Raw genomic sequence first — 20,897 nt, 5'->3', positions numbered from 1 at the left:
ACCTATGTCAAATTATTGAAGGTCACATTAATTGGAGGTCACATTAAGAGATCCTGCATTTGGTCTAAACCCTTGTATAACTGACATACAGTTAAGATAGGAAACTGTGCACTTTCAGAGCATCAATATTCACTGAAGATGATATTGATCTTATTTCTAAATCTGCTCACCTTTCTTGATTCACCTGCTTCAAACAACCGTCTTCCTTTTAATGTTCTTTACTTTTCTTCAAAGCTCAGAAGTTCTTATTGTCAAAGCATCTATATGTCACCATATACTTCCCTAAGATTCATATACTAGCCAGCATTTACAGTAGAACAAAGAAATACAATAGAATTAATGAAAAACACTGACAGAAAACCAATGTGCAAAAGAAGACAAACTGCAAATACACACGTAAATAAATAAACAAACAGATAAATGAATAAATAAGCAATACTAAGAATGTAAGTCAGAGCCCTGAAAGTAAGCCCATAGATTGTGGAATCAGTTCAGCGTCGAGGGGAGAGATGATATCCATGCTGGTTCTTGTGTCTGAACTTTCACATTTTTCCTAATGCCAGCAGGATTATTGTGTTGGAAAATGTTATGTTTACAATTTTAGCATTTGTAGCAATGTTAACTGTCATGTTCCTTGGTTATCCTTGTTTTGCCATCCTTCTCACCACAGGCAATGTAAAGATCATTGTTTTCACCTTTGTATCACTTGGAGTTGTTATATAGCATAAAAACCAATAATCATACTGCACAATTTATTTTCTGCTATAAAAACATTAATCAGAGCTCCTGCTGAAATTAACCGAAAATGTCAATGTCGTTTGATTGTGAATGTTAATTCTGCAGCTTCAGATTTGTCAACTTTAATTAAAGTACCAGCTGTTGCAAGAGTACAGAGCCTGGTTCAGAAGCAAAGATTGGCACAAGCTGCAAATCACGTCCCAGATGGGGAAGTGTGCTTCTCTATGACGATCCAAAAGATAAGATATGGGAAAATCCAGGTTGGCTTATAACAAGAACCAAACAGAAGACACTATAGCAGTAATAATTTATTGCAGTAGACAATTAAATATGTCAAAAATCCATAGCCCTATAAAAGTCATTTGAAACAACTAAAGAAACAAAGTCATTAAAAATAAACTTACTTAAACACAGTTAAATTACAGAAATTAATTAATGAGGATTAGAGAAAATTAATCCATTTACTGTTTGTCCTGATTGGCGGTCCCACTCAGGAATATGGATGCCCTATGCTGAGGGGCTGGATAGGAAACTTTCCAGCCCTTCAGTTCAACATTCTGCCCTGGACTCTCTCAAATTCAGTGGTGGGGTGGGAAAGTGGAAGGACTGGTCCCTGATCATCACCACATTTGAGACCTTTGTTTTACAATGTACAGGTGAGGAAGTCAAGAACCACACCAACTTGTGCATTATTGTCACACAGCAAATCTCCACGGAACCGTTGGTTACTCATTAATGCAATTGTTAGGCCAACTGTTTACTCTAAATCTATAGTTGATAAAGGAATTTTGATAACCAAGGATACCAATGGATAATAGTTAGGTATGCAGGGTCATGAATTTAACCTGTGCATGGCAATGCTTTTTGGGAGTTTTAATTAAGTTGGAAGATACCCCCTGGGGTGGTGCCCTCTTTTGGAACAGAGGGATTCAAGTATCTCTGAGAGAGGCAACATAAGCTGCCATGGGCAGCAAACAGGACACTTGCCTTCACGAGCTAGGATGTAAAATACAAGAGCACCATGATGCTACATAAGGCATAGGTTAGTCCACAGCTGTGTATAGTTTTGACGAGATGGACGTGTTTGCACAGGAGAGAGTGCAGAGGAGTTTTACTCGGATGCTGCTTGGGATGGAGCATTTTAATTATGAAGAGGGCCTGGGTCAGTAGAGTTTGTTGATAAGGAGAAAGCTGCAGGGTAAACTGAGCCGCACAAAATTAGGAGGGGCACAGATAAGGTAGAGTGTAAACTACTTTTCCTCATAGCAGAGCTGAATAAAACCAGAAGGTGTATGTTTAATGTAAGGGGAAGGAAATTGGTACAGATTTGAGGAATAGCTTTTTGACCTAGAGGCTAACTGAGGTCTGAAATGTACCAGCTCACAGGAGATGGAAGCAGATGATCTCATAACATCTAAGCTTCTGGATGAGTACATGACTCACCAAGGCATAGAAAGCTGCAGTCCAAGTAATGGGATTAGTCTAGAATGTAGTCCACAGACTCCTCAGTTAATGGTAGGGGTCCATGGCATAAAAATGGTTGGAAACCCCTGGTCTAGATTCTTACTGGTTGGGGTGATGAAGGGTACGGTTTTGTGCTGTATCACTCTATGCCTAATGTTCATAAATGGCAGAGCAAGTGAGGGGCTAAATGGGCTACCTGTGTTCCCACTGCACAGGATTATAAAACGATGACAAGAGTAACAAGAGAGAAAGCAACATCTTCATTGCTGCTGCATGGACCAATAAACCTATGAAGTGTAAATAGACTGGGGCATTTCATCATCAGAAGTTATTATTGTGTAAAACCATTAATCAACTTAATTGACCCATGGATGTACTTAAATTCATGTGTTCAAAAATAGGTAAATAAAATAAAATTTATGCGCTCTTGATATATTTCCAGCCAATCCCATCAAAACACTTTGTCATTGTGAGTATATCGTGTGCAACATTGCGCACTGATGATCTTATGCATGCCATTGATCAAAGTGATAGTATTTTTACTGTGACAATTTTTGGTGCAATAAGTTACCAACTTATCTTCCAAGCAACTGATTTAAATAGGATCATGTAACGTAGAAAGCACCTAACAACAGACAAAACAGCTGATTACATCTATAACTTGAAAATTTTTATATTAGTAATCCTGCACATTCTCTTTCTTGTACCTGATTCGCCCTGATTTCCTTAAGGGGAAATATTGCCTGACAAATCTTTTGGAATTCTATTAGGAAATAAAGGCAGGATAGGCAAAGGAGAGTCAGTTATGTTGTTTTCTGGGATTTTCCGATGACCTTTGACAAGGTGCCTCACATGAGGTTGCTAAACAAATTAAAAGCCCATGGTATCACAGGAAAGATACTAGCATGGATAGAAGAATGAATCACTGGCAGGAAGCAAAGAGAGGGAATAAAGGGAGCCTTTTCTGGTTGGCTGTTGGTGACTAGTGGTATTCCACAGGGGTCGGTGATGGGGCCGCTTATCTTCATGTTATGTGTAAATGATTTGAATGATGGAATTAATGGCTTTGTGGCTAAGCTGCAGACAATACAATGGAGGGGCAGATTGTATTGAGGAAGAAGGAGTCTGCAGAAGGACTTAGATTGAGAGAATGGCAAAGAAGTGGTCGATGGAATATAATGTAGGGAAGTGTATAGTCATGCACTTAGGTAGAAGGAATAAAGATGTAGACTATTTTCTAAACAAGGAGAAAATTCAGAAATCAGAAGCGCAAAGAGACTATGGAGTCCTTGTGCAGGATTCCCTAAAGGTTAACTTGCAAGTTGAGTCTTGCTGTATTAGTCATTACAGGATATCCACATTTCCAGAAAAAGGAAATGTGAATATGTTTCAATGCCAAGTTTGACTTATGGAACGGCATGATTTACGGTGCATATCAGTGAATTATTACTGGAAATTTTGGGTCATTATCTGTTACTAAAAAACTGCAAAAGAAATGCATCATTTTGATGGAATTTTGGGAATACAAGGCAACTTCCCCTAACAGGAGACCATTAATTGCACTGTCTGCATCTGACCTGCATTTAATAATTGAATGATCACAGAAGAGGAGCATGACACAGCATTGAAAAAGGGCTATTTTACAACATGGTTCTTGCTCATTAAAAGAACCCAGTCATTATCAAATTTTAATAGTGACAAAAACAGTTGGGGAACAATTGAATTCAAGAACACTTTACTGAATAATATTCCCAGTTTTTATTATAAAGCAAAGAGAAAGGCACGATTTAAACCACAATTCCCGGTATAAAAATAAAGCATTTAATTTGGTTCAAATTTGAAAATCAAGTGCAAATACATGAAGATAATCCAGATGAATGTACCATATTTTTACCTTTTCCAATCCACATATTATTTACAGTGATGCAATAAATTTTCTGAATGTGAACGGCCTCATCTAGAACACAAGGTACACCTTTTATCAGAGGATCTCACTTGCACGTTATTTTACAGAGTATAGAAGTGCACCTCGTTAGTAACCATGGTACAAACATAATGGTCACCAGCTCATCTGACTTGATTTAATTCCTATCACAATGGCTCAAACCAACACCAGTCACCCATAGTTTATATGAAAGTAATCTTCATCACAGACTCTTAAGACTTCCAGCGTTTCTAATCTAGTTTGCAGACCTGCACCAAACAGAGACATCAGGTATTTGCAGTCAAATCTAAGCTGCAATTAAATAATGTGCTTTTCAACTCTTAAATATGGATTACATTATTTCCTTAGCACTGACTTATTTGGGAGCACACACAGGGCAAACCTGCAGTTACAGGGTTTGAAAACGGCAGTAAGGGAGTTGAATCTCATGGGATAAATGTTGTCTATGACACGTTTTAGGGCTTGCAGCAATTCTTCAAAAGACCTGTTCAGAAACAGCCTTCCTCTTACTGCAGGAATACTGACTGAATAATACGTTTCCCACTCACACTAATTTATAGTAACTGTGGAGTTGTGCAAACAAAACAAAATGTGATCAGATAATGAAATAATGGGCTCAAAGGTGAGTATAAACATACAAATCTCTGATTTACAGATGCCACATAAAATCATTCGGTCATGATCTATTGCAAGGCCAAAAATATGGACCAAAATATATAGCTAGAAATACATTCTTTATCTAGTAATTGCAAAGGGAAGAGATATAGTCTTACTTTGGATAAAATCCTTTTCAGGCCCATCTTCTCTCCACTGGTTATTTGCAGCTTAGTTTTAATTCAATTTCTACATTATTTCCTTTAATCCAGGAACTGATTTATAATTGAAAATATGTCGAATTTGAGGGATATAACTCATCTTCAGGAGATTATTGACTACTGAGACTACTGGTAGCGATACAGGATTTCTAAACTGCACTATCACTGTGCAGCGACACATGCTTGATGCTAAAACTGTCCTTACATGATTAACAATTGTATTTAAAAATATCATTTTCTCCTTTTCCAAAGTGTATTGGAAATTAAACTTGCATAGATTACCCTTGATGTTGACTTAAAAACCATTTGTAAAAAAAATCAAGTTGTGATAACTTCTAGTTCTAAACACTGTTGTTTGAATTATTAAACTGTACAAAGGTCAGGACAATGTGACTGACTCAAGGAAGCTCAACTTAGGGCTTATTTGATTGGTTGTTATTCCTTTCTGCACGGTGTGGAACATCAGGCAGCAACCTCAACGTAGTTTTGCGTTTTTGTGTGTATTTTTGAGGCCTAGTGGCGAGCTTGGCACTCAACCTAGAACGGATGGAAAGCATGCAAGGAACCAGCGGGATTCGAACCTGGGGCCACTCATCTTGAAGTCTGGTGTGGATGCCACTACACCACTGGCTGACCATATTTGATTGGTGCGACACAATATTTCACTGCCAAATTTATATCTTGATACCTCAGAGATTAGAGAAACAAATAAAATTTGTGTGGTAAGCTGGATGGACAAGTTTAGCATCAACCAGCCACACAAGCAATATTAAAGTCATAAATCAGGAGTAAACTATCATGTATTTCACGTGATCAACAATTATACAGCAAAATTATAAATATTTCTTTAAATACTATCCTCATCCCTCTATAAATATTCATTAATTACAAACACCTCCTTCTCTAGTTGTGATGTAATGAAGCAGCACATCTAAAGAATTGCACTCAAATATCAATCTGACCAGTGCCACTTAAAGCAGTTCACTGACAAGTTCTTGATAAGTCTTCTTCTCAGAGTTCCTGGAATGATGTTTCTCCACATAGTCCTTGGCTTTAGTCATGATGCTCCTCTTCAACCCACTGTCACTCATCAGTCTTTTTGATAATTCAACAAATTCCTGACGAGGAAAAGAGTGTTACAACTTCATTGTATGTAGCTTCTAAAGATCATTTGGTAACAGGTATAAATTAACAAATTATTGTTCCATTTTAAAATCAAAGTAACTTTCAAATATTTGAATATTCATCTGGTTTTCTACATTTTACTAATCTTAAACTGACTGTATTCTCCTGCTATGAACTACATATTTCATGATCCTTAACTTCATTATTAAATACATTAAACTTTTCTTTCTTTCCAGTTATCCCGTCACTGAAACATGACAAAAGGTGAAGACTGCACAAAAAAAGATTAGCTTAATATAGAATCTATGACTCTTACACACGTAAATGCTAAGGCAACCATGGAGAATAAGTCAGTCAATTCAGTTAGTACTTTGCTTTGCGAATTAAGAAATAATCTACAGCTGAATGGAAAGGTGAGGAAATAATGTTTCATACCGGAGTAATTTCAGTACTGAGATTTCCCTTTTAACAATTGCTGCTGTTACTGCCATTGACTCACTTGCAAGCAATTCAATGGTTCGACCTGTTGTGCACTCACAGATGCTCTCCCACACATCGCTTTTGTAATGTGTGGTTATTTGAGTTACTGTCACCTTGAACCAGTCTGGCCATTCTTCTCTTTCTCATTAGCAAGGCATTTTTGCTCACTGGATTTTTTTTAAACCATTCTCTGTAAAATCTAGACTGCTGTGTGCGCAAATCCCAAGAGACCACAAATTTCTGAGATACTCAAAGCACCCTGTCTGCCACCAACAATCATTCCAGTCAATGGTTCCAATTTAATGTCAGAAAGTGTATACAGTATGCATCCTGAAATCCCTACTCTTCACAGACATCCATGAAAAAGTTAGAACCCTCCACCCTCCCAAAGTCACTTAGATCACATTTCTTCCCCATTCTGATGTTTGGTCACCGTCTGAACAACAACTGAACCTCTTGACCATGTCTGTATGCTCATATGCATTGCTTTGCTGCCACAATTGACTGATTAGATATTTGCATTATCGACCACGTGTACCTAATAAAGTGGCCACTATGTGTATGTTCAGCACTGTTACCTCTTTGCAGTGTTCTCTCGTTTAATACATCATTCTTGTCATGCCCAAATGTTTTTCAATAACACTAATATAGGATTTTCATGTAATAGTTTAAATTTGAAAAACACACTCCTTGAAATAACAGTAACACTTCAATGACTACAAGAAAAAGAAACTTGTTATCAATAAAATACACACATGACATGACTGCTCTATTCAAATGTAATGGAATTTGAGAGTGCTGTCAGAGATAAGTGCTATTGAAAGCAGACGGTATTCATTAATACAATTCCTTACACTAGTTAACAAAAGAACAGGTAATTATTAAATACATCCTTACTTTCTACAGTTACCCTGGATTTTTGTTTTTCTGTTTTATTATCCAGAATGAGATTTAAAGTGGCTTTTCTATTTCTGTAGTTTTAGGACAAAAAAATCTTTAACAATTATATTAATGCTCAACATGGAATCATTAAAAAAAAATTCAACATGACTCTGAAGTTGGCTTTTATCAAAAGGGACTTCTAAATCTTTGAAGAACATTTTTTTGTTTTCAGTGGAAGTGGGTAATATAATCGAGAGACAAATAGGCAGTTGTGATGAAGGAAAGGATACAGAATTACAAACTCAACTTGGACTTGGATAATCACAGAAGGATGCTTGGCAGCTGTGGCAGGACTTGAATGCCATCACCTCCTACAAAGCAACACCAAGTAACATAAATGACGACAAGGTGTGCTCAATGCCTTTTACGTTTGATTTGATCAACAGAACATGGAGGCACCTTTACAAATCCCCACAGCTCCCCGACGACCCTGTGATTTCTGCCTCCGGGGACGACGTGAGAGCATCCTTCAGGAGGGTAAGCCCATGGCAACGACCTGGCCCAGACAGTCGACCGGGACAAGTACTTAAAGATCTATGCTAATCAAATTGGCTGGAGTTTTTACTGACATGTTCAACCTGTTGTTGCAGCAGTCTGAGGTACCCATCTGCTTCAAGCGGGCTTCAATCCTACTGGTGGCCAAGCTTTGGAACGTCTGGAAAATGAAGCTGCCTACATCAGGATGCCCTTGACTGACTACAGGTCAGCATTCAACACCCTTACTCTGTTGAAACCAAGAACTTGGCACTGATACCTCCCTGTGCAACTGGATACTTGATTTCCTCAATTGAAGACTCAGTCAGCACAGATTGGCAACAAGATCTCCTTCACAATCACCATCAGCACATGTGCACCTCAAGGCAGTGTGCACTACTTGCTTCACATCCATTACTGTGTGGCTACGGGCCGCCCAAATGCCATATTTAAGTTTGCTGATGGCACCACTATGTTGGCCAAATCCCAGGTGGTGTCGAATCAGCATGTAGGAGGGAGAATGAAAACCTAATTGACAGTGCCACAACAACAACAGCCTCTCACTCAATATCAACAATACCAAAGAGGCGATTATTGACTACAGGGGAAAGAGGCTGGAGGTTGTTCAGTCAGTCCTCATTCGGACATTGGAGGTGGAGAGGGTCCATAACTTTAAAATCCTTAGCATTGCCATATGAGAGATCTGTCCTGTGAGCAGCAGATAACTGCTGTCACTAAGATAGTTCCTCTGCTACCTTACTTTGCATAGATTCGGTATGGCACCTACAATCTTGACAAATTTCTACGACGCACAGTAGAGAATATCCTGACTGGTTGCATCGTGGCCTAGTGTGTAAACACCAATGCCTAGGAACAGAAAAATCTACAAAAAGTGGAGGATACAGCCTAGTCCTCCCCATCACCTAACGAATTTACAAGGAGCACCGCCACAAGCTCGTAGCATCTATCGTCAAGGACCCCATCATCCAGACCATGCTCCCCTATCACTACCACCATTGGGCAGGAAGTACAGGTCCCACCCCACCCGGTTCACAAACAGTTATTACCTTTCAACCACCAGGCTCACTTTCAAGGACTCTACAACTCATCTTCTCAGTATTATTTCTAAGTTTTTAAAATTATTTGCACATACAAAGGAAATAAATAATACTGATTAGGTCTTTGCACATTGGTTGACTGTCAATCTTTGTTTATATATAGTTTTTCATAAATTCTACTGTTTTTTATTTTCTTGAGAATGTCTGCAAGAAAATGAACCTGAGTGTAGTATATGGTGGCATCTATGTACTTTGGTAATAAACTTACTTTGGTTTTAACTAAATTTAAAAAATATTCAGTAAACTTTCCAAATATAATCTATAATGCCTTGTTAGTTCATTAAATGCTTAATGATGGCTTAAAACACTAGATCTTTTGAGTGCTTTTTGCATTTTAACATTTTTTGTTCAAGATTTTGAATGGTTATGAATGTTTGTGAAAGATTCAGGGTGATTTTAAGACTGATCACTCTGGTCAAGTCAGAAATATAGCTCTTAAAAAGACAGAAAATATTTAAGTATTAGGGGAAAGTCATAATATTAACTACAGACCCAATATTTACAACCAAGTCTGATGACTAATTTGTGATTGTTACAAGATATTGCTAAGATTATTTCATACAGTCACTAGATGGCACAGTTATATAATTTTTTCTTCTGTCCTCAATACAAGTATAGATGTTAAAGATACTGTATTTTGCAGCTTGGGCTGAGTTCATAATCTTCAAGTGCATTTTTTTCAGTTATGTGAATCTTGAAAGAATTGTTTAACTTCAGTAGAAATAAATGTGTTTACTGAAAGCATCAATTAATATTAAGGGGTTTAATATTACAATTAACTATAGTTATAAAAATATGCAGCTGCAAAATAAAAATACTGTTTTCAACTCTAGATCTAACTTAGGAAGGGCGTTATATTAGTGAAAGTAAGTAGTACTTTATAAGGAGCAATAACCTGTAAGCAATTGAAGGAAATTGAGAAAATGTGTATCTGGGAATGAAGGTTTTGCGAATCTGAATGCTTTACTGCTTTGCAAAAACAAAGGATTGATCGTGAAAAATTGCCACAGAAGTTCACAATATTGAAGAGGACCACTAGGTTCGCCATACCAGTCAGCACATCTTTTCCCAGAATAAAATTAAATTGAAACCTCATTGTCCTGCTCCTTCTTCATACTTCATCTTCCATTAACTTAAACAGCTGTCCTATTTTCCCACAAAGATAAAATGGCTTCAAGATTTACTTATACCTCCTGGGAAAACATACCATAATCTTGCTCGAAGATATTAACCTTAGCAACAATGACAGAATTTATAATTTTAAACCAAAAGATATTTCGCTAATAGCATCTTAAACAATCTTTGAAAATATTAATGAGCACAATGTAGTAATTAGTAGTGGCAAAAAAACTTGAGATTTATTCCACTATTCAACAAAATCATAATAATGTCTCGCGTGAGTTTAATTTGCTTTGCCATCAAATTGCCATAATCTGATTCTCTTAATGTTTAAAAATCTATCAGTCTCAGCTTCGAATAAAACTGCGCTTGTACCTTCTTGACGTAGAGGATTTTGCTTAAAGATATTTTGTCTTAAACCATGATATAGGAGTAGAATTTGTCCATTTGGCCATTGAGTCTGCTTCATTGCTCCATCATGGATGATTTATTATCCCTCTCAATCCTATTCTTTTGTCTTCTCCCCGTAATCTTTGACGCCCTGACTAATCAAGAACATGTCAGCCTTTGCTTTAGATATATCCAGTGACTTGGCCTCCACAGCCGTCTGCAGGAATGAATTTCATGGATCCCCCACCCTCTGGTTAAAGAAATTCTTCGTCATCTCTGCTGTAAATGGACATCCCTCAGAATAGAGGCTTGTGCCCTCTGGTCCTAGACTCCCCTGCTGTAGGAAATATCCTTTCCACAGCCACTCTATCTTGGCCTTTCAATATTCAATAGGTTTCAATGAGATTGCTTCTCACTCTTCTAAACTTCAGTGAGTTTAGGCCCAGAGCCATCATACGAGAGCTCCTCATATGTTAGTCCTTACACTCCCGGAATCCTTCTCGTATACCTGCTCTGGACCTTCTCTAATGCTAGTACATCCTTACTTAGATAAGGGGCCCAAAACTGCTCACAATACTCCAAGTGTGGTTCGACCAATGCCTTATAAAGCCTCAGCATTACATCTTGCTTCTATATTCTGGTCCTCTCAAAATTAATGCTAACATTACATTAGCGTTCTTTGCCACCGACACAACCTGCAAGTTAACCTTTACAGAATACTGCACAAGGACTCCCAAGTCCCTTTACATCTCTGATTTTTGAATTTTCTCCTCGTTTAGCCTTTATTCCTTCTACCAAAGTGCATGACCATACCACTTCCCTACACTATATTCCATCTGGCATTCTCCAAATTTTTCTAAGTTCTTCTTCAGACTCCCTGCTTCTTAACATTACCTCCTCTTCCACCTACCTTCATATCATTTGCAAACATGGCCACAAAGCCATTAATTCTATCATCCACGCAAACACGAGGAAATCTGCAGATGTTGGAAATTCAAGCAACACACACAAAATGCTGGTGGAACGCAGCAGGCCAGGCAGCATCCATAGGAAGAAGCACAGTCGACGTTTCAGGCCGAGACCCTTCATCAGGACTAAATGAAAGAAGAGATAGTAAGAGATTTGAAAGTGGGAGGGGGAGGGGGAGATCGGAAATGATAAAAGACAGGAGGGGGAGGGATGGAGCTAAGAGCTGGAAATTTGATTGGCAAAAGGGATATAAGGCTGGAGAAGAGACAGAATCATGGGACGGGAGGCCTAGGGAGAAAGAAGGGGGGAGGGGAGCCCAGAGGATGGAGAGCAGGCAAGGAGTTATTGTGAGAGGGACAGAGAGAGAAAAAAGAGAGAAAATAAAGGATAAAATAATAAATAAATTATTTATTACCCCAGGGATGGGGTAAGAACAGGAGGAGGGCATTAACGGAAGTTAGAGAAGTCAACATTCATGCCATCAGGTTGGAGGCTACCCAGACGGTATATAAGGTGTTGTTCCTCCAACCTGAGTGTGGCTTCATCTTGACAGTAGAGGAGGGCGTGGATAGACATATCAGAGTGGGAATGGGACGTGGGATTAAAATGTGCGGCGACTTGGAGATCCTGCTTTTTCTGGCGGACAGAGCGTAGGTGTTCAGCAAAACGGTCTCCCAGTCTGCGCCGGGTCTCACCAATATATAGAAGGCCGCACTGGGAGCACCAGACGCAGTATATCACACCAGCCGACTCACAGGCGAAGTGCTGCCTCACCTGGAAGGACTGTCTGGGGCCCTGAATGGTGGTGAGGGAGGAAGTGTAAGGGCATGTATAGCACTTGTTCCGCTTACAAGGATAAGTGCCAGGAGGGAGATCGGTGGGAAGGGATGGGGGGACGAATGGACAAGGGAGTTGCATAGGGAGCGATCCCTACAGAAAGCAGAAAGAGGGGGGAGGGAAAGATGTGCTTGGTGGTGGGATCCCATTGGAGGTGGCGGAAGTTACGGAGAATTGTATGTTGGACCCAGAGGCTGGTGGGGTGGTAGGTGAGGACAAGGGGAACCCTATTCTTAGTGGGGTAGCAGGAGGTTGGTGTGAGAGCAGATGTGGGTGAAATGGGAGAGATGCGTTTGAGAGCAGAGTTGATGGTGGAGGAAGGGAAGTCCCTTTCTTTAAAAAAGGAAGACATCTCCTTCGCCCTGGAATGAAAGGCCTCATCCTGAGAGCAGATGCGGCAGAAACGGAGGAATTACAAGAAGGGGATGGCATTTTTGCAAGAGATAGTGTGGGAAGAGGAATAGTCCAGGTAGCTGTGAGAGTCCGCAGGCTTATAGTAGGCATCAGTAGATAAGCTGTCTCCAGAGATAGAGACAGAAAGATCAAGAAAGGGGAGGGAGGTGACGGAAATGGACCAGGTAAATTTGAGGGCAGGGTGAAAGTTGGAGGCAAAGTTAATGAAGTCAATGAGCTCAGCATGCGCGCAGGAAGCAGCGCCAATGCAGTCGTTGATGTAGCGAAGGAAAAGTTGGGGACAGATACCAGTATAGGCTTGGAACATGGACTGTTCCACAAAGCCAACAAAAAGGCAGGCACAGCTGGGACCCATATGGGTGCCCATGGCTACACTTTAGTTTGGAGGAAGTGGGAGGAGCCAAAGGAGAAATTATTGAGAGTAAGGACTAATTCCGCTAGACGGAACAGAGTGGTGGTAGAGGGGAACTGATTAGGTCTGGAATCCAATAAGAAGCGTAGAGCTTTGAGACCTTCCTGGTGGGGGATGGAGGTATTATAGGGACTGGTGGATCTACCTGGACAGGCAGGTTTGTGGATCTTGGGTAGGAGGTAGAAATGGGAAAGGCGGGGTGATCATCCAAATCATTGACATTTAACATGAGAAGCAGTCCCAACACCGATCCCTGCAGAACACCACTAATCACCAGCAGCCTACCAGAAAAGATCCCCTTTATTCTCACTCTTTGCCTCCTGTCAGTCTGCCAATCTTCTATCCATGATAGTATCTTTCTTGTAATACCACGGACTCTTGTCTTGTTAAGCAGCCTCATGTGCACCACCTTGTCAAAGGCCTTCTGAAAATCCAAGTAAACAATATCCACTGACTCTCCTTTTCCTATCCTGTTATTTTCTCAAAGAATTCCGTCACTGTAAATAACTAATTCCTGGTCCTGAAACTATACTGGATAATTTTAGATGCACCAACTAAAAGAAACAGTATCCTCTCACCTGCTTTATCAATCCTTCGCATAAGCCTTTAAATGTCAACACAAGCACTAATGATTGTCAATACAAGCATTGGAATGAGTTCAAAGCCTCTATATAACTTCACTCGATCAATGCAGCAATAAACAATCTTCTGGAGGAGCTCAGCAGATCAATCAGCATCTGTGGGGATCTGGAGTGTGGAGAGGAACCTTTGAGGGTAACATTTCCTTCCCCTCTCCCACAGATGCTGCTCAACCCACTGCATTCCTCCAGCAGATTGTTTTTAGCTTCATATTCCAACATCCGCAGTTTCATTTTTTTGATCACTAAAACAATTTGCCTCAATGTACATAGATCTATATCATATAATGATACACATATGTTAGCATATAATAAACACATGATAATTGTTTGCTCTTATTATCTACCCCAAATTCTACACTTAAAGATCACACAAAAAAAAGAATTGGGAACTATTACTGGCATTGTTATGTACCGTATCTAGATGGATTGAAAACACAATAGGGTCACTATCAGTGACTCTTTTAAGAGCTTAAGACCCTATGTGACCAAGGTAGGACTTCAGGGTGAAAGGGCTATTCTCTACACTTGATCATCTTGGTAAGTAGTTGCAGCTTTCACTAGGAACAGCCAGTGCAGATCAATAAGGAGCCAACTCCTACCCATAAATGCTACTTGCTTGGGAGGGTTCATGCCATTGTCAGCCTAACACTGACCTACAATGGGTGTAAGTAAGCTGTTGTGTTAGTTTTGGCCTGCTACATCAATAGAAAGAGCAGTAACAGTTTCTGCTGGAAAATGCTGTTCTGAAGACCTAATGAGATATTTTATCAGGGAAATTTTCTTAGGTCTGCAGCTAAAAAGAGTAAGAGATTGGTGGATAGGATCCTCATTAGGTTCTCTTTCAGTCCATAGGAGCACAACATGATGCCAGACCGAAAAGCATGAAATGTCGCAGGAAGTAGAGACTGGAAGATGAAATGGAGTCCTCTGCCTCCTATATCATGAGCACCAAAGCGGCTGAATCTATACATTCTTGTAGCTGAACCATCTTAAAAACTGATTAGACAGTACAAAACACAACTCCCGTGATTGTATGTGGAGCCCGCATACTCTGTCCAATGAAAATTGGTTCTAATAAGCACTTCAGTGCTGAAATCTGTGTTAACACCTCCAGGCGAATTGAAATTGTCATCATCAGCTTTTAGAGTCAAAAAGGCACACTAAAAGCAGTCTTTGGAACGAGTATGTCTGGTTATGACAGGTTTAGTGTCTGGTCTGTCTCGATGCAGAATTCCAGGGCATTTCACTGTATGTTGTGTTCCTGTTTCTCCTGCATGCAAGAACAGACCACAACTCGGATTGTTCCCTCCAACAAAAATGCATTTACTCTTTTCAGGTGAAGTCTTGAATCCATCAGATTCCTATCTGATGATGGAAACAATCCTTTTAAAATAAAACTAACTATATCTGGCTACAGTATAGAACAGGGGTGGGCAACCTTTTACATTCCATGTGTCAATTTTTTCACGCACGAGTTCAGGTGCGCCATACAACTCTTGCACCCCCACAATTCTTGTAAAAACATGTTAATATAAAACTCGTGCGTGAAAAAAATTGCATCTGAAATCATGCTTGAAAAAACCGCATCTGAACTCGTGTGTGAAAAAATTGATGCATGGAATGTAAAAGGTTGGCCACCCCTGGTACAGGGTATCTATTAAAATGTGATTTGGATCTCTGGCTTGTAAATACTTGGATTTCAGAATGGGAACTCAATTGTACTTCCAACAGGAAATTTAAAATTGGAATAGACATACCATTGTCTATACAAGAACGCATAGGATCAATGTGGGCCGAAGGGCCTGTATTGTGCTGTAGGTTCTCTATGTTTCTATATCATTTTTTGTCAAGGAGCAATGGGTATACTTGGTTTTTAGTCAGTTTGTAAAGTTCTCTTCATTTCTTTTACTACCCGGTGACAGTTTGTGGGCAGAACTTTCATTTACCTTCTCCCCAAGCCTGATTCGCACAATTAAGATGGAAAGATAAGTTTACCCATTCAGTCTTTGTGCTTCTCTACACAGATACTAAGTGCCCCATCTGTCTGTGAGTGTAATAACCCATCAATCAATTAGATTCTCTTAATTTTATTTCATTTAGAGCATCAAGGCTCGTTATGTGCTATATATTGGGTAAAATTAAACAGATGCTGCCATTAAATTATCACTCTAGCAGCAACTGCAGATCAGCTCCTTGGTGCCACTTTCTGCAGTAACACTATTCATACCAGAATCTAGAAATTAATTTAGTCTTTTTCCAAAAGTGATGCAGCATACTACAACATCTTTATGTCAATTGTTAAGTGCAGTCTAACTGCATGCATAATCACTGCAATCTAATCTGGCTGCTAAACTGGCAATGCTGTTACATCTTTCTATTTCAATACTTAAAAAAAAAAGTGCTAACTGAATTGCAAAATATTTACAAACCTTAGCACAGTTCTGTTTAATACTGCTACCAAGTATGTTAATAAATGTTTTTGTTTAACATTCTTGGCACTGGACCTAATAATATGCAAATATGGTTTTCATAAGGTAATCACAGTCGAATGAACTTTATTAACTAATGATTCTTGCACTGTTTTACAAAGTGCATTTCAGTAGGAAAGGAAAATGGATAACTTGTTTTCATAGGGTAACATGTGGTAAGTCTGATTCAACCTTGAAGGGATTCTGAGTTACCTTCTCTGCATTAATAGATGCGATGAAGTAGAGTGTATTTGAAGATAGGAAACACAGGAATGCCAATACAGAGTAATCCAGTTCAGTGGGACACATCAGGACCAGTAGCTTTTGGTCCAATTAAGCAACTGCCCCAATTATCCAAAGTTTCATGGAGCTAGTTTAAAAGGTGTAAAAAAGACAACCTACTGTCTAACTGAGTAATGAATTATGTATGAACTGGAACTCTCTTTTCCTTTTCATGGGCAAAGTCCATGATCTACAGCTGTGCACAAACTACGTTCTTCACGGGTAGTGGGGGTTGTCGCGCTTCGGAACTCGCCGAGAGGCCTGGCGTTTCGGGATCCCCTGCAGTGGCTTGGAAGATGCGTGCCTTCGAGGTGCAGCCCTGTGGACGAGATGATGCCTTGCCGCTGTCACTGACTGAAGCGTCACGGGAGATGGAAACATCAAGACGGTGGGCACAACTGTCAGAGGCCTCTTTTTTTTCTCTCTCTCTCTCTCTCGCTCTCTCGATGGCGAGAGCCTGCTGATTCTCGAGTCAGGGTTCTCAGACAAGCGATGTGGCAGATTGCAACATTGAACGGCGAGTCGCAGGTCTCCCTTCTCGCTGCTGCAGGAGCTATATCTCGCTCTGTTTCACTAGTGAGAGAGAGAGCTCACTGAGTGTTGGGATGGACAGTGGTTTCTGATGGACTCTAGATCTTGGTCTCTAGGAGCTTGCTATCACTTGCATGGTGGGTGTTGGGTGAATGACGGCTTTGCTGGAGCAAGTCGGGGGGGGGGAGGATGGATACTTTTGCTGCTGCTTGTGCATAGGAAGGGGGAGGGAGGGCTTTGGGGTTCCAACGTTTTTCTGTCATTCATTCTTTGAGGATTTTTCTCTGTTTCGTGGATGTCTGCAAAGAGTAAGGACTTCAGGTTGCATATGGTATACATTCTCGGATATAAAATTGAACCAGTGAAATTATTTAAATGAAATACAGAACAAAACAAAATCCATATTACTACGGTACTATAAAACTGTATTACAATGGTTATCGACAGAGGAATTCACTGAGTGTACGCTGGCTTGGTACTTGATAGGTAAACTATCCATTCTTAGTCCCTTAAAGCATCAAGATTTAACACTTTTCCTAAAAACCAACAGCTTTTTTTTAAATCAGTTCCTGACATACTTGAACAACATAACATAGTTATGCTATCCTTTTCTTTCTGTGAACCTGATAGTGTTTGCTTGTTTGTAGCAAACAAAGGGAACCTTCCAGTGTGGAATGATGAAAGAAAAGTTCGTTCATCAGGATTGTAGATATCATCAGCACAAAATTTTTGCAGCAAGTCGGGGAGTTTTGTACATTTCCATGTTTCCGCACTTACAGCATCAGCACTACCTTTCTCGCTGTGTGCTTTCTTGAATTTAATGTGGTGCCTGCATTTCCATGGAGAAAATCAACCATCAGTTGCTTTAAAATCTTTGCGACCCAGCTTGTTAGTTCGCTCCCCGACTTGTTTTTTTAACATTGGTCTACAGACATGCACACTTCGTCCAGTTACGATGGAAAACTATTGTTTGAGGGCCTCTTCAACATCTGGATCCTTACCTTCACACTTTTGTTTTTGGGAATTTTCCCTCGCGTAATGCCCAGTCTTCTTGCAGTTTATCTTGCTGAGGTATCTAGCATGCAATTGCCGACTTCAGCACTCCAGGTATCTCTGCCAGCTGATGATGAGTGTTGTTAGTTGGATGGCTTTGAATTTCATCTAGTAGGGTAATTTTTTTGGCTAGTGTCAACCCTTTTCATAACAAGGGTCTCAATTATTTTAAAAGTCAAGATTTAAAAAAAACAAAACTGTTAAGAAATCCGTCGGCCCAAATGGATAACGTATCGCAACTACATAAAGCTGACATAACTGTCGGCTCTAAGTCTGTGCATGTGACTGACTAGTCACCTGCCCCAATTAAACGGCATAGTGTCCCAAATAAACAATGGGTATCCAGGCTTTCTTCCTGATTTGCTTTTGCTCTTTAAGAGTTGCCCAAAATATGCAGCTGCCCTGATTAACTGGAATCTACTGTACAGCCAAATTGGTGAACCAACTTCCAGAAACCAACAGAACAAATACCTACAATACCTCTGCTCTTCAGGCATAACCAAGAGTAAAGTTAAATAAGGACAGTTATTGATCAATTTTCCAGCGTCTCAGAATTTTCCTGAAGTGAGAAAGGAAGGAGATTCTCCTGCTGAATTTAGTGGACAGCCATCATCGATTTTTGCTCATCTTTGTTTCTGGCCTGGCGGCTGGCCCGACTAGGAGGAAGCCTGGAGGTCAGATATGTTATACAAAGCCATAAATATTGGTGCTTGGTGAATGGGGATGACTTCTGATTGCAGGGAAAAGAGAAGGTGGAGCTAGCATAAAGCCTTGGATTACCATGGGGAGTTTTAGGGAACAAAGTGCAGGTTTGATTGAGAGCCCAGAGATGATTATGAAGTAGAGTGGGAAACACTCCCACTTCTGGTTCCCAAGCAGAGTTGGAAAGCCTCTTAACCCCTGCAGTTACCATCTCTCCTACACCGACATCAGTTTCTAATCCCTGGAAAATCCTAAACCTTGGTGCTTAAATCTAGGCTTGATACACATTCTCCAATTTAAAAAATTCTAATTCCTGATCTAAGGTATAGTGCAAGTACCATTACCATCAGGAAACATCATCTCATGATTAAAAAACCCACTGCCACTTTTTCTTGATCCCTGGGAGATGGGCATTAAACATAGCACTATATACTGTGCCCACATAAGAAGAAAAACAAGGAAAAGATTCTGAAAGTAGAACTAGATTGGGGGATGGTCTACTATTCCGTGGCACAAAGTAATAACTTCCTGTTAACTCTGTACTATGCTAAACAGTACATGTTAAAGCAAGAAAGCTTTAATCATTATCATGAATAAACCTTGAATTAAATTACACTTTTAATTAGACACAATTTTCTACACTTTGTCATTAAATTTTAAGATCTTAAATAGCCTAATACAAGTTTGTTTTAAGTTTCATGCTTCTGACAATATGTAGTTTTATTCCTGTGTATATCCTATTAATAAATTCCATTTGCCAGTTCTTCCATAGTGATCTCACCATTCCTCAACATCAACATTATCTCCAAAAAGAAAAAAAAATGTTCTTTTACCAACCTAACCCATCACAAATGCTTGCCTCTTCTCCTCACCTGCCTACAACTTCTACCTAGTTCTCTTCTTCCCTTCTCTCCCCATGGTCCACTCTCCTCTCCTGTCAGATTCCTCCTTTTCCAACCTTTTACTCTTTCCACCTATCATCTGCTAGCTTCCCCCCCCCCCCCCCCACACCCACCTGGCTATTTTATCACCTTCCAGCTAGTATTCCTCATCCTCCCTCACCTCCTTATTCTGCCTACTTCCCCTTCCCTTTCTGGTCCTGAGGAAGGGCCTCAGCCCGAGACATTGACTGCTTATTCCCTTGTATAGATGCTACCAGACCTGCTGAGTTCCTCCAGCATTTTGAGTGTGTTGCTTTAGATTTCCACCAACTGCAGAATTTCTTGTTGTTGAAAATGGTGAAATTCTTCAACAATACTACCTCCACAATCTTTAGCATTTATTTCAAGTTATACTTCTAATAATAATCATGCAATCTGTTGATAAAATAGATTTAAGTTATTGGCAGGGGAATTAAGATCATGTGTATCACATTACTGGCATCAAACAAATTTTGACAAATGTGTTGGCCTTCAGTTTGTCCAATTAAATATTGGAAAACAGCCAAACTTTGCCTTGAATCTTTGAACCTGAAGATTATTGGCATTATTCCCATTAAAAAGCCAATTTTGTAATTCATGCCTTAAAAACTAGATTTATAAGTATGCAAACCAAAGAAACTGTCAGAGCTTTCAATATAAAAATTTCATATACTTAGTCAAAATAAATCATTTCCTGGCCTATTCAATGAAGTTTCCAAAGTGCAGGTAACTGAGATCATCTACCTTAAAGCAAAGATTAGAAAAATAATTTCTAGATTAAATACTTCAATCTTCTAATTTAAAACATTATCCATTTGTAGTACCTTGTTTTATAGATAAAATAGAATGGCAAGAAAACAGGAACAACAGTTGGATAATTGTTTCCTTGCCTACAATTTAACAAAAAAACCCTCTAATCAAACTAGAGTATATGTGTAATTGGAAATACAGAACATTATATTAGAACTTGGACTATACTCAACAGCTCCGAAGAAGGGTCTTGGCCTGAAATGTCAACTGTTTGTTCTTTTCCATAGATGCTGCCTATCTTGCTGAGC

The 20,897-nt window shown here is 39.6% G+C and overlaps 1 protein-coding gene across 1 annotated transcript in view; it reads right to left on the bottom strand.

Annotated features, from left to right (window-relative positions):
• Positions 1–1,064: 1,064 nt before the first annotated feature.
• The window catches only part of glt1d1 (glycosyltransferase 1 domain containing 1), a 74,265-nt gene continuing 54,432 nt past the window's right edge, over positions 1,065–20,897 (bottom strand). Inside the window, exon 12 of the mRNA XM_072247960.1 lies at positions 1,065–6,080. Within this exon, the coding sequence (XP_072104061.1) occupies positions 5,934–6,080 (147 nt within the window). The 3' untranslated portion in view covers positions 1,065–5,933. The remainder of the gene's footprint in view (positions 6,081–20,897) is intronic.

The sequence above is a fragment of the Mobula birostris genome, chromosome 31 (assembly GCF_030028105.1).
Source record: "Mobula birostris isolate sMobBir1 chromosome 31, sMobBir1.hap1, whole genome shotgun sequence".
Classification (NCBI taxonomy): Eukaryota; Metazoa; Chordata; class Chondrichthyes; order Myliobatiformes; family Myliobatidae; genus Mobula; species Mobula birostris.
This window is presented reverse-complemented; position numbering and strand designations above follow the sequence as displayed.